We start from the raw sequence: 14,876 nt of genomic DNA on the forward strand, positions 1-14,876 counted from the left end.
GGACACTATATGGAACTATACAGCTAAATCCAATTTCAGACTTTTGAACTATACAGCTAAATCCAATTTCAGACATTTTGTCATAATAAACAGATACTTAAATGTACTTACCCCAAAAGAAAATAAAACTACCCTAAAATAAATGGTCTAGAACAGTGCCTGCCACAGAACAAGCAACTCAATAAATACATGACAAAGGGTATCTATAACAAGATAGTGTTTAAAAGTTACTATTAAAAAAATTTTAAAATAAATAAAATTTACTATTAAGTAGAAAAGCTTCCCTAGTTAATGTCAAACATATGAGGCTATATCATTTTTGTTTAATTTATGAAATGTTTTCATAATTAACCAATAAAAATTATATTTCCAATTTTTATGTATCATTAGAATGTATTTAGGAGTATCTTCTTATAATAAGACATTCTCAAATATGCTTGGCAATGAGCAGATTCAAGGTTTCTTTGATTATAAAGTTCAGAGAGAATGGTTTTATGCAGACAGCTCTAATCAGTGAAAATAAAAGGTTGTAATTACCTAATAAATCACTGAGAATCAAGTTTTTTAAAAGATTAATACAATCTTTCAGCTGATATTAATTTTTCAACATTAATAACAAACTATGTAAAACAACAGGAAATTATAACATATTTTAGTATTCTCACTCCCCTCCAAGGTCCCAAGGATATAAATGTTAATGTAACAAAGTAGAGACTTCCTTAAATCACCTTAATCTAATGCAGAGCTTCACAAAATATGTTCCTTAGAATCCTAGTGTCTCTTGAAATACTGACATGTCCCACAGAGAAAAGATAAGGTTGGTTAAACCCAGTTAAACAAATTTCTCTACTATAGGAACACTCAGGGCATTTAAAATTAAATATGCACTGTAAACTTCCCAAAGAGAATTACAGTTACACAGTTTCCCAAATTTATTTAATCAGAAGCCTTCTCCCAAACAACTATTAAATCCCTTTGGAGACTAGTGTTGAACAGAACTCAATCTGAGAGACAGAATGGCAGAAGAACCCTTTTCACTACTTGGCCAGGTAGAATGAAGACCAGAAATTTAACAAATATTATAGTTATAATAACTAAGAAATGATTCAACAAAGAAAATATTAGGATGAAAAGCTTTTTAAAAAACTATACACGATTCCTAGCACTTATTAAAAAACTAGTCCGCTATCAATCATGCTGAAAAATAACCATGAAAGTTGATTACAGATGTTATAATGATAAATTAACTAAGCGGCAACTCCATTCTAATTTAATCTTAAATATTATTCTCAAGTTTACTTAAACATGGAGATAAAACAACTCCAGAAATTGGATGTTTCAGATGAAGTTAAAAAAAAACAACTTTCATTTTTAACAGAACTTCACACTTAATTTATCTGAAATTAAACGCCAGGTGTTAACCTCATTGAACACACATAAATATAGTATTGTGGCTCACTAAACAATATATAATAAGCAGAACATATCACCATCAATGTTGTATGTGTACGTAAGTACATGTGTGTATATATGTGTGTATGTATTCAAGTATGTTTATGTGTATATGTATACACAGCCAATAAGGCAAACATACCAGAGACCCTTAATAAAAGTAGAAAAATAAATTTTAAGAGTTTAACTCAAATTAAGGCCAAATATTATAATAGTTTGAATGAGATTTTATAATGTTTCTTTTAACTAGATATTTACAATCCACATTTATACCAAATTCTTTTTAAAACACATAGAACTAACAAAATACACAATGGCAAGCAGTGATATAACACTAAATTTAGATGCTATATGATGATTTCTGCAGTTTAACAAGTGTAGGTTATAAATTTGAATTCAGAAAATAAAGGGAAACCACTTACCTCTAACTAAAGTTCTCTGAAGGTAGTATCCTCCTTAGAACCCCTATCTTGGGTAGTTTCACCTGCTGTAATTTCCCTCAAGAGATTCCAGCAAAGTCTAGGAAGGTTTAGGTTCCCTTCTGCAAGCCCTATTAGCGCATGTGTGTTATAAACCTGCTCACATACTGCTTCATAGCTGTAACTTCCAATTCCCACTGAATAATCTCCACCACCACCACCACCGTCATCCATGTATCAGTGTAGGAGAGAATTTGGAGAATTTCATTTAGAAATGTGACTTTCTTCACTTCTCCAAAAATATCCCCAAATCATTCCACTGCTATGTCTATAATGTACTGAAGAGAGTGGTGACGATTCAGCAGGTGAATAAATTACAACATATAGATTTAGCTATGCAATTATATTTGCTGAACTCAAATATTAGATTCCAACATAACACAAATAAAACTAGCTTTCTCAACATTCAATAAATATGTAAAAAAAAGAAAAACTAAACTGAACATATATGTGAAAAATCTTACATAAAAAATACTTTCATAAATAAAGTAGAAAAAATAGTGTACATCACCTGGGACTACTATTTCCCTAGTATATTTTGTTAAAGAAATGCCAATATTTTAAAATGAGCTAGGAGATAAGTCACTGAAAGACATATGTTAATGATTTTTCAGTATGTCACTTCTACCTTAAACTGTCAAAATAAATAAAGTGAAAACAAAACAAAAATGAAAAATAAAACTAGCCACTCAAAGCAATGCCCATCTCATATACCCAGAGTGGCAGTTTACAAAGGGTACTATTAAGCACTTAATAAAATTTTTCAAATCTATTCAGGAAGCTGACTGAAAAACAGTGGAGCAAAGGAGGCCTGATCTTCCACTCTCCAGAAAAGGTCTTTTACTTTGGATTCCCACTGACTGATTCCATAACTTCTTGCTGATTATTTCCTGTAAGTCATATAAAAATAGGAGAAAAAAAGAAAGGGCATCAATTGTCCTAGAGGCCAGAGTACTAAACCATACTTGTAGCACTATTTTAGAGGCTAAAGTATGGACTAGCTTTAAGAACACTGATTTTAGGTGAAGCCACCATCGGCTTGACTGCAGCATAAGTAAGATCCAAAGCAACATCATGATGAAATACTACTTTTTCAGATATCTTAGTTAGCTTTGAAAGTTTCCCCTGGCTCATTACAGGTTCAAATAAATATTTCTGAACTCTAATTCCTTCCATGACTCTCCCTTTGTATAAGCAATTCAATACACAAACATAAGAATAAAATGCAATAATAAAATTATCAAAAAGCAGTTAAAAATAGATAACAAAAGGAGGAATGAGAAAATCTTAATCGTCCAATTTGATACTCAATATATAAGTAACTAAGTTAATTATATATAGTTCTGAGTCTTCAAATTATCTCTGTTTATATAATACCTGGGTCATTTTAAAATTAAATTTTAGAATAGGGATGCTCCTTTAAAAAATGTAGCCTCTGTTTGTCATAAAAACCAGAGGTTATTTTTCCAATGGAACAAAACAATACCCTCAAAACAAAAAAAATCACAGAAGTAGACTTACAGGGAATTCCCTGGCGGTCCAGTGGTTAGGACTCCATGCTCTCACTGCCAAGGGCCCAGGTTCAATCCCTGGTCAGGGAACCAAGATCCCACAAGCCACACGGCAAGGCCAAAAAAAAAAAAAAAGTACCATTCATAAAATAGATTGTTTAGAGCTTTAAAAAAAAAGATAAAGTGAAATAATCTAGTCACCTCTAAGAAAGAATAAAAGATTGAGCCATGAGGCAGTATATTTGCATATACTTCCCCTCTTATACATGCACTATTAGGACTCACTGGAGGGTCAAAAATCTTCTAGATCTTGCTAGTTTAAATGCAGGAATGTCTAACAACCCAAGAAGGTGTATCTAGGATGATACTTACCTTAGGATATATTATACCACTGTGCTATTATGTATTCTGTGTATGGATACACAAGCAGTCAGCTGAAAGGTACACACCACACTAGCAAATGCTTGGCTGGACCCATAAGGTCGGATGACCAATGGAATATCAAGATATGTGTCGATTCTCCAGCCCTCATAACCACATTCCAGACATCTCACGTAGTCCTTCAGCTTGCCTTGATACAGTTCATTTATAAGATCAGCCTAAAAAATAAGAACATTTATATTTTTTAAAGCGTTCCTTAAAAGTAAGTTACCAATATTTTATGCCTTTTAGAATGATTTTCAAAAGGATATTGATTCTTACTGTTGAAGTTTTAGAAAGCTTTAAGATTTATCTAGTCTAAAATTCTATAGAAAAAAATCAAGGTTTAACAAAAACAAAATAAATTAAGAATGTGCAAAAGTTATTTCAATTCTCACATTACTAAAAATCCCACTATTAAAATGTGTTTTGTTGAAATCAGTTATCAACTTATTTTACTACTAAGCCCCATATTATCTTTTCATTAGGATGAGAATACATCATAACTGATCATTTTAGGCATACTGATAATCACACAGATAAACAACTGGCTACTTTTATAGCTTAACATATATGACCACCACTTTTGCAATAATATATTTTGATTTCTAAAATCATATCCTCTATCTCAAGGTACAAATAAAACTTTTTAACTTTCAGTAATATACATAAAATAACTTTAAGGAAAATTATACTGTAATTTTTAAAATGTACAGAAATTGAAAAAAAAATCTTAAACTCCATCTCCCTCAAAATATCCTCACCTAAAAGAATGGATCTCACCTACTCCCCAAACTTAGCCAACTGGGGCTATTCTGGCTCAAAGGAGGCAGGTAACTCCTTAAGTAAGGACCCTCCATGTGAATGTCTTGCCTCAAGATTCTTGTACCCAAACTTGGGAACTCAGAAGGAATGCCCTAGCTGGTCTTAATAGAAGTGTTGACCCACACAGGGATGTAAAGAGGAGGAAGGGTACCTTCAGACCTACGAAAAAGAAACACCCCCCAATACTATCTACGTAAAGTTATGAAAATACAATCCTATAGATAATGCAGAGAAACTAGATCACTAAATGAACTTAAAATTTTTTCCAATATCTCTTAAGACTAGATAAGAGGGAAAGCATATTACAGTTTACCTCTTTCATAAATTTATACCTCTTCAAGTATCTAGGATTCATAAGCCTTCAAATTAGGATCCACCATAACTGTCTACTCTAATACTATTTATTTAATGAAGCTTTTTTCATTCACCTGCCCCAGTTATATTTGATTATGTCTTCTCTACCTGAGAGGGCATTTATACGTGTTTCAATCCAGTGTTTTTCAAACAGTTTTGATAGCAACCCACAGTAAGAAAATAATTTACACTGCAACCCAGTACATATAACTGTAACAAAAGTTGCATAAAACAATACTTACCCTTACTTATGTGATGCTTCTCTTATACTTTTCTATTTTATTCCTTTTTTTTTAAAGTGCTGGTCTTGATTCACTAAATCTATTTCATAAATGAATGGATCACAATCTAGTTTGAAAAACTTTAGTCCAAGCCATCATAATAGTTCCAATCAGACAGTAGATCCTCCAGGCTACCTTCCAGATTCTTCCCCTTTTTTACCCCTAGTGATCTTCTATCACTACACCTAGCATAAACCCTCCTCTGTACTGAGTCCTGAGCCCCATCCAGTTCAGCCTTATGTCTCACCCCAATGATATATCTAATATTCTCCCACTTCTAACCCGTTCCTCCTTCCACTGGATAAGAAGAATAGGATCAGATTAACAAGGATCCTAAGTGTCAAAAGCATGACTATACCTCACTGGTCAAAAAGAAGGTAATGCGGGCTTCCCTGGTGGTGCAGTGGTTGAGAATCTGCCTGCCAATGCAGGGGACACGGGTGCGAGCCCTGGTCTGGGAAGATCCCACATGCGGCGGAGCAACTAGGCCCGTGAGCCACAACTACTGAGCCTGCGCGTCTGGAGCCTGTGCTCCACAACAAGAGAGGCCGCGATAGTGAGAGGCCCGCACATCGCAATGAAGAGTGGCCCCTGCTTGCCGCAACTAGAGAAAGCCCTCGCACAGAAACAAAGACCCAACACAGCCAAAAATAAATAAATAAATTAATTAATTAAAAAAAAAAAGAAGGTAATGCTAGATGAATATACTTTACAATGTGTTACAGATAAAACATCTAATTTACTTGGCAAATATCTGAAAATACTGTCCAAAAATCATCCCCAAAACACACACACACGTATGAATTACCTAGTTCTTAGCTAAAAAGAGATCATCTAGATCACAGGGCCCAACTTATTTCAAAGATGAGGAAACTGTCAGTACTTTGACAGCTGGACTAATGCCCAAGTTTTAAAACATTCCAATAGAATAAAGTCACTTTAAGGTAATGAATAATTTATTAGAAAACACTCCCCTCAACCTGAGAGAGAAATTACCTGTTCTGTTTGTTTCCATTTCTGTTCCAAAGCATCAAACATGACTCTGCACAGTTCCTGTACATCATGCTGCTGCCAAGCTATTTTAAGGTAAAATTTAATTAAAAAGAGCTATTAACTTAGTGTAATGAAGCATTAATTTGTTGTTTAAAAGCAAATTGTCAGAAATATGGAAAAGTCTACATAAAATAATGCTAAATTTCAGAAGAACACAAAATATATATTATAGTCATAAAAAGGCAATCACAAGGAAAAGAATCACGAGAGCTCATCACTTTATAAATAGCATATGCTCTATAGTGCTACAATATTTGCTATTTTTGTTATTTTTCACTGTAGAGTCAAGAAATATGTTAATAAAAATCTAAGCCAACACACCTTTAAAATTTTAGCTTAAGTACATAAAAATAGAGTATAACCAAACTTACTTTACAAGAAAATTTTAATTGATCAAAAATTTATGCCTCAGAGCTTAAATTTTAAAAATTAAGTTATTTTTAAATGCCAGCAAAAAGCAATCAAAAGGTTTAAGGTAAAGTTAATTAAGATGTTAATATGTGTCATTTGTTTATAATATGGTCTCTCAGAATTCCTTTGACTATTACAAATACTTATCATTATAAGAGAATTAGTACCCTCACTACTATCCCATCCAAAGCTCCTGGTAACATCTGTGGTTTCAATTGCTCTCTTTTTGCTGGTTTGTAACAAAACAAAAAGCCTTTGAAGTTGGTATGGTATACTCGTCACTGGATCTTCTTCAGATTCTTCAAATTCCCACCTATTGAAATGAAATGTTTGAAAATTACCTATAAAATATCTTTATTCTTTAAAGCATAATTAATATTATCATAACAAATGTTAAGATCTTAACTCTGGGGGCTTCGGATATTAACTGAAGCTATTAACATTTAATGAAACATTAGTCTTTCTCTAATTCATAAATTTAGAAAAAATTTAGACTTTCACAAGAAAAGGCATAAGAAGGCAACATGAATAAAAGGCAAAGGTCATTTGAAAGTAATTGATGAACTTGAATCTGGTCAAGATTCTTGTCCTAATTATTAACTAACAAAAATACAGGGAACAGAATATTAAATGACACTATGGCACTCAACCATCAAAATCCAAACTGTGAAAAACTATAGGACAAATGCCATCAGTTTCTGATATATATATATATATTTTCAAGGAATAAACTGCAATGTGGAAAAAAGATCAAAGGGGATTAAAAGTCAATAGGTTGAGTCTTCTTTTTTTTTTAACATCTTTATTGGAGTATAATTGCTTTACAGTGTTATGTTACTTTCTGCCGTATAACAAAGTGAGTCAGCTATACGTATACATATATCCCCATATCCCCTCCCTCTTGCGTCTCCCTCCCACCCTCCCTATCCCACCCCTCTAGGTGGTCACAAAGCACTGAGCTGATCTCCCTGTGATATGTGGCTGCTTCCCACTAGCTCTCTCTTTTACATTTGGTAGTGTATATATGTCAGTGCCACTCGTTCACTTTGTCCCAGCTTACCCTTCCCCCTACCCATGTCCTCAAGCCCATTCTGTACGTCTGTGTCTTTATTCCTGTCCTGCCCCTAGATTCTTCAGAACTTTTTTTTTTTTTTCGATTCCATATATATGTTAGCATATGATATTTGTTTTTCTCTTTCTGACTTACTTCACTCTGTATGACAGACTCTAGGTCCATCCACCTCACTAAAAATAACTCAATTTCGTTTCTTTTTATGGCTGAGTAATATTCCATTGTATATATGTGCCACATCTTCTTTATCCATTCATCTGTCGATGGACACTTAGGCTGCTTCCATGTCCTGGTTATTGTAAATAGTGCTGCAATGTACACTGTGGTACATGACTCTTTTTGAATTATGGTTTTCTCAGGGTATATGCCCAGTAGTGGGATTGCTGGGTCGTATGGTAGTTCTATTTTTAGGTTTTTAAGGAACCTCCATATTGTTCTCCATAGTGGCTGTATCAATTTACACCACCACCAACAGTGCAAGAGGGTTCCCTTTTCTCTATACCCTCTCCAGCATTTATTGTTTGTAGATTTTTTTTGATGATGGCCATTCTGACCAGTGTGAGGTGATACCTCATTGTAGTTTTGGTTTGCATTTCTAGGTTAAGAGTCTTATCAATCAATTTCAATGCACAGATCTTGTTTAGATCATGATTTGAACAGAATGTTTAAAAAAGATATTATGAAGCAATCAGGGAAATCTTAGCAGTGACCTGAGTTGTAACTTACAGATGATATGATTGGGTATGTGCTTCCAAATAATCAGAATGGAGGATTATAGACAAGAAAGATTGATAATGAGTTGATAATATCCAAAGCTGGGTGATGGGTACAGAGGGATTCATTATACTATTTCACTATTTTTTAATATTTTGAAATTTTCCATAATTCATGCCTACACACCTAAAGTGGTAGGTTCTCTCTCTGGCTGTTATGTAGCAAGTGAAAAAAATAAACAAACAGAACTCTATCCTTCATGCCAGTGCTACCCTATCTGTAGTCCAGCGAGGTCCAGCTTTTTAAAGGAGCCATTCCTTCCTTAATTCTACATTATGAAACATCATCAGGCTCTTGGGGTTTGTTTCCCCACCTGCAAAAAGCTTCATTCTCTTTTCACAGTCTCTAAGGCATCCTCTTTAATCTTCTCTCTCACTCCCCCTCCACTCACTGGGCTCCAGTCACGATGGATTTTTGTTCCTCAAAGGCTTTTGCACTTACGGTTTCTTCTGCCTTGAATGTTCTTCTCCCGTATCTTCACAGGACTGACTCCTGTCAAGTCTATTCTATGGTATTTCCTCAGAGGGGCCCTCCCTAACTACTCACCCTATGTCTCGATAGTTATTCTTTCCATACTGCCCTGATTTTCTTCATGGCATACATGACTGTGAAATGAGCTCATTCTATTGGCTGACCTACAGAAGGTCTAAGGGAGGGACTCTGTCTTATTCACCACTGTAATCTCTGTGCCTAAAAGAGTGCTTGGCACACAATAAGTGCGCAACATATGTTTGCTGAATCAATCAATCTGGCTATGCTCTTACTCTTCTCCACAGAGCTATATGTTTACAGACCTCTTCCAGGGTGGAACTCATGGTTAAGCTCCTGGGATCCCTGTTCCTAAGCAACACTCCCCAGAGCAGGCACATTATCATGGACTACTGAGTTTGTTCTAGTTTTGAGGACAAGCTCTAGATTTCATCTATTAACCTCATCTTCCAGTACTCTGACAAAAACTCCATTTAAGCAGATCTCCCAGAGGCCCCTGCAATATGTTGTACTTAGTGGCATCAACTACAATACAGGTCGAATAGGGTAATGGAAATTCTGGCATCTAGTGGGTTGCTACTTCTAGCAGTGTGGCCTCTGGCAAACTATTTAACCTCTCTGTGTCTTCAGTTACCTCCTTTGTAAAATGTGGATAACAGCATGTATTCAATAATTCATACAGTTACCATGAGAATTAAATGAGTCTATATGTAAAGTGCTCAGAACAGTACCTGATACAAACTAACAATAACAAACATTTAGGTAGCACTTACTATTACTCAGTTTTGCTCTTGAAAGTCCTCCTGTCTACAAGACCCTCCTTTTCATCTCTACCTGGCCAAACCATACCATCTTCATGACCTACCTCAAGTTCTACTTGCTCTTCTAAGCCACTTCTCCAAGTTTCATTAATCTCCCTTCTCTCTAAACTCTCATGGTATTTAGCCATCCTTAAATGTTATTTAAACTATTTTATACATACATATATTGCTACTGTGAAGAGATCTGTAAATTACTTAAAAACAAAGATCTTATTTCTAACTTCATCTCTCTCTACCAAGTGCCTAGCACATAAACACTAGGTAACAAATACTTGCTGAATGAAAAACAGGCCAATTTTTACAAGTAAATTCAGATGATGAGCTTACAGATGAATGCAATGGTAATATAATGTTGTTTGTAATATCAAAAGTTCCAAAAATAGTTTAATATTTACAGTAATAAAAGTAATTAAAGACGTTACTCAAAAGTAACACAAAAATGAGAAAAAAAATCAGTTTATTTGTACTTTTAAAATGTCTTAAAAAATAAGTTACGTATGCTGTAAAGAAATACACAAAGTGAGAGTGTATTAAATATATTATAATAGGATACTCATAAAAATAAATGTCTGACTTTAGGGTTTATTTAAATATGGACTTCCTCCATAGAGCATTTTAAAGTATCTGATATACATACATTCTTTTAAAAATACATTCTCTCTCTCTCTCTCTCTCACACACACACACACACACACACACACACACACACACAAACACCAGAACAGCTGCACTGTATTTTAATTAAAAACAAAATCTGCAAGTTTAAAAAGACAACTTTGTTTCTTAAATTGAGAGGTGGACGAAAAAAAGCATATGGTATACACATCCAGACTATCTCCAAAAGCAGATAACTTATTTCTTCACAAAGGCATTAAAGCTAAAAGTGAGGAAGCTTAAATACAATAATTTATCTTAAACATAAATCTTATCAACTTTATCCTTTTGCTGTCTATGCATGTCTGATTCTCTCTCCCCACAAATTTTTCATATGCTCGTCTCTCATAAGATCCTTTTAGTTAGTATTCAAGGTATGTTTTAAGAAGTGAGAAATGCCCCAAACTTAACAAATAAGTGCAAGAAGGTAGATAGACTTAATTAGTTAAAAACTATATTTTCATTCTTAAATCAATTTTATTTAAGAATATTTTTGAATACTCACTTATATAATGCATTCCTAAATTCAGGAGTCATAAAAAGTGTTTGCAAAAGGCTATTCAAGTAGCAAGTCATTGCTTGGTTTACTAATCCCACATATCCTTTAAAAAAAAGCACACACAAATATACATAAATTAGCATTTACATCAAAAAATTAATGAAAAGAAAACTTAATAAGAATTTACTACTCAGTAAAAATTGAGAGGTTAAGGTTACAGTTGGAAATTATTTCAATTGTTTCAATAGCACCTAAGAAAGACCTTTTTGCTAATATGTGCACTATGTAAACCTTATTTCTCAGAAAAAGTCAGGATCTTTGGACATCTTGCTATATGTCCAGAGATACACATGGATATTACATAGCATTTAATAAAACTTTAAGAGGGTTATGTTTAATATAGTATTTTTTGACAAAAATAATCTTTGTTCACCAAATCTAAAAGTTGTGTATTAAAATGGAAAAGTATAAACATATTCACTTTAAGCATCATATATACCCAACAAACGAAGACAGTACCGAACCAGTTATCCCAGTCATCAGGCCCCATAAACCAATTTCTACCAAGAATTAACAACATGAGATAAATTCACTGTATACAAACTCAGAGTGACTTCCACTGTTTTAACACATCCATGAAGTATGAAATCCCACAGATCAGCAGGCTATGCAAAGAGTGACTATTAAAGTAAGAAGAGAACTCAGAGACGGAGGTAGGGGGGAACCGAGGGAGGGGGAGAAGGAAAGGAGAAACTTACATGCATTCAAAAGTCAAGTGAACTATTTAAGTACTTAGCTTTATATACCTAATTGGAAATGGCTGCCACTGTTGAGAACATTTTCGGAACTTCTCCTTTGAAGTAGATTCAGGCCCAGTTTATGAGGTACACATGCACACAAACCAGCCTCATCATTTTATTATACCTCATTATTTTAGTAAAATGTGGTAAACACATTGCTTAATAATTAAACTTATTTACTCCCACTTAATATTGAAAAACTTGGTTATCTCAAAAAAACTTAAATCTTTTCTCAATACATGCCAAAGGCGTTCACTGAAGCTTTGTGAAATACTTTTTCAATTTCCCAATTAACAAAAATATCTTAAGAAATGGTAAACACTGTGGATAAACTATATTGCTAATGAAGGTGATGAAAGGACCAACAAATGCACAATGAACCTTGGTCAGCTGTGGAAAAGAGGAATAGATTCCATGCTATCTGCGCTTGTACAATTCTAAGAAGAGACCAAGTAGCTACCTATCTTTCACCCTGGACTAAGGTTCGAGCTTTGATTTCTAGTGCCTTCCATCTTTAAGAATACTTATATTTACTCTACATTGTTATATATTTATAAACTGCTTCAATTCCTAACCAGCATGCCCCACCTGAGTTGTTCTCACAACACCCTGTCCTACTCTGTTCTATAATTGTTTATTTACCTGTATGGCTTCCCCAACAGACTGTGAGCGGAGGGGTCAAATCTTATTTCTCTATCTATCCTACTACTTAGCATAGCAGCAGGTGCACATGAGGGAGAAGTGCATATGACTTACAAGTAATACAAATCTGTACGATATCTGGACTGATTATTAATAGTAAAAAGCATTACTTCATTCTCAGGTTATATAAACGGACTCTTCCCCACAAACGACAGCACTCAAGCAAGGAGACCAGGTTGTTCTGCTCCTTCTTCTCAGCTGAGGCTGCCTGGGATTTCCCTTCTTCTCCATCTCCTTCCCCCAGTTCCTCAACAGTCAGGGACAACCACTCTACCTGTAGCCTTAAAAGGTAAATGAATACTACTATTGTTCTTTGTGTACCTTAAGACCAATCATGTATCATTTATTTGTGACTTTGTTTCCCTTCCCTGGGCTTAAAAAAAGGTGGTGGGGGAGGGGCTTAAGGGAAGGACGGAGTAATAATTTTTGCCACTGCTGTTTACTTTACCACTAGCAATAAGAATCATATAGAAACCTATGGTCTTTTGTACCTGACTCAGCACCACATTTAAACAGAATGAACAGTGTCTCAAATAAATGTACTACTATTTTCCAAAAGTATGAAGGTTTTAGTGAGATTAGTAAGATAAAATGGTACTGAATAGAAATCTTTTATCATTATGCATTGTCTAAATCAGCAAATTTCAAATGATAACTGTTATCAAGTGGGTCCTTTATCTGAAATAGTTATGAGTCAATATTGTAATTTCAAATGATAACTGTTATCAAGTGGGTCCTCTATCTGAAATAGTTATGAGTCAATATTGTAAGTTCAAGCTAGTTAAGGGAGAAGAACATAAGAACATATGCCATTCTGCAGATGGCAAATGCAGAAAGAAATCCTGAACAGAACCAACAAGAAATGAACGAGAACTCGAACAGGCCAAATGAAGTAGAATGAAACTGGCCAACTCCTAAAGTAGATAAAATAAAACGAAAAGAATTGTGAAAGAAACTGCCCAAGGAAAGATATCTCGGTTTTAAATGATGAAATACCTCAGTCATGTGGTTTCTAATCACCTGAGAGTCCACATCAGCCTTCAATCCACTCCTTATTCTTTAAAGTTCCCCCGACCCCCAACCATCTCCTATCAACAGTGGCTGGCTACCAGAGCAGTTGGTAGGCAAGGGACACAGGAAAGAATATGTTAAGTCCTCAGCCTCACGGCATTATGGAGAAATGTTTTCTTACAGCCCTGAGTTGAAATCATGAGAGCATTTTTCAATAAAAACATTTTGTACATTTACAATAATTTCTTAAGGAAAACGCAAATTCAATAGTCAGTAACAAAACACTTTTTGGGACTTCCCTGGTGGTCCAGTGGTTAAGACTCCACACTTCCAATGCAGGGGGCCCAAGTTCGATCCCTGGTCAGGGAACTAAGGGAACTAAATCCCGCATGCCGCAACTAAAAAGATCCCACATGCTACAACTAAAGATCCTGCGTGCCACAATGAAGATCCCGCATGCAGCAACAAAGATCTGTGTGCCACAACTAAGAACTGGTGCAGTCAAATAAACAAATAAATAAACAAATATTTTTAAAAAAGAACACTTTTTGAACCCCCAGCTCCTTTGGATGTGTACAGATTATTTTAATTCAGAAAGGCAGTACCCCAGAACACCGGAGGAAAATGTACTGGTAGGGAAAAGAGCTGTATGAGGAACAATAGTTGGGAATGAAGACTATGATTACATGGCAATGTATATCAAAGTCCTCTAAAAATATTTTTAATAAATTTCAACTTAGTAATTCAATTTCTAGGAACTTACTCTAAGGAAATAATCACAGATGAAAATAAAAACTTATGTATAAGTATGTTCATCATAACATAGGTAATAATTACAGTTTAACTATCTAAATCATATAATGAAACACTATTCTTCAGTCACTTAAAACCCATATTAAAATACTATTTAATAACATTGAAAAATGCTCCTCATATAGTATTACACGAAAAAATATATATTAAAAGTCTGCTCGCAACATGATTTCCCCATTTTCTTAAAAGCATTCAGATGAAGGAAAGATAAGACAAAAATAAGCAAAATCATTAAAGCAGTTTCTGTTAATAGTACTGTCAGTGATTTCCACTTTTTTCATTTTACAATACGACAATGAACATGTATTACATTCGTATAATAGGAGAACTTTTTTTTTAAAGTATGCTTTAGTCTCTAGGAATTTACAGGCATCAGAGAGCCATACAGTACTCAGCACAAAGTAGGAGTTCTGTAAATACTTCTTGCATAAGGACTGAGTTGGTTGTCAGAATAC

The 14,876-nt window shown here is 34.4% G+C and overlaps 1 protein-coding gene across 6 annotated transcripts in view; it reads right to left on the minus strand.

The window, feature by feature from the left end:
• Nucleotides 1-14,876, minus strand: part of USP47 (ubiquitin specific peptidase 47) — a 115,611-nt gene that overhangs the window by 54,474 nt on the left and 46,261 nt on the right. For all 6 annotated transcript variants that reach the window (XR_014231393.1, XM_082341404.1, XM_082341402.1 and 3 more), the window contains 4 exons: nt 11,102-11,198; nt 6,954-7,099; nt 6,319-6,398; nt 3,892-4,041 (listed from right to left, as the gene is read on the minus strand). Coding sequence is in view for 5 of the 6 variants with exons in the window: in XM_082341404.1 (XP_082197530.1) it covers nt 3,892-4,041; nt 6,319-6,398; nt 6,954-7,099; nt 11,102-11,198 (473 nt within the window). In the remaining variant the exon portion in view is untranslated. The remainder of the gene's footprint in view (nt 1-3,891; nt 4,042-6,318; nt 6,399-6,953; nt 7,100-11,101; nt 11,199-14,876) is intronic.

Source organism: Balaenoptera borealis, assembly GCF_965194805.1.
Source record: "Balaenoptera borealis genome assembly, chromosome: 11".
Lineage (NCBI taxonomy): Eukaryota > Metazoa > Chordata > Mammalia > Artiodactyla > Balaenopteridae > Balaenoptera > Balaenoptera borealis.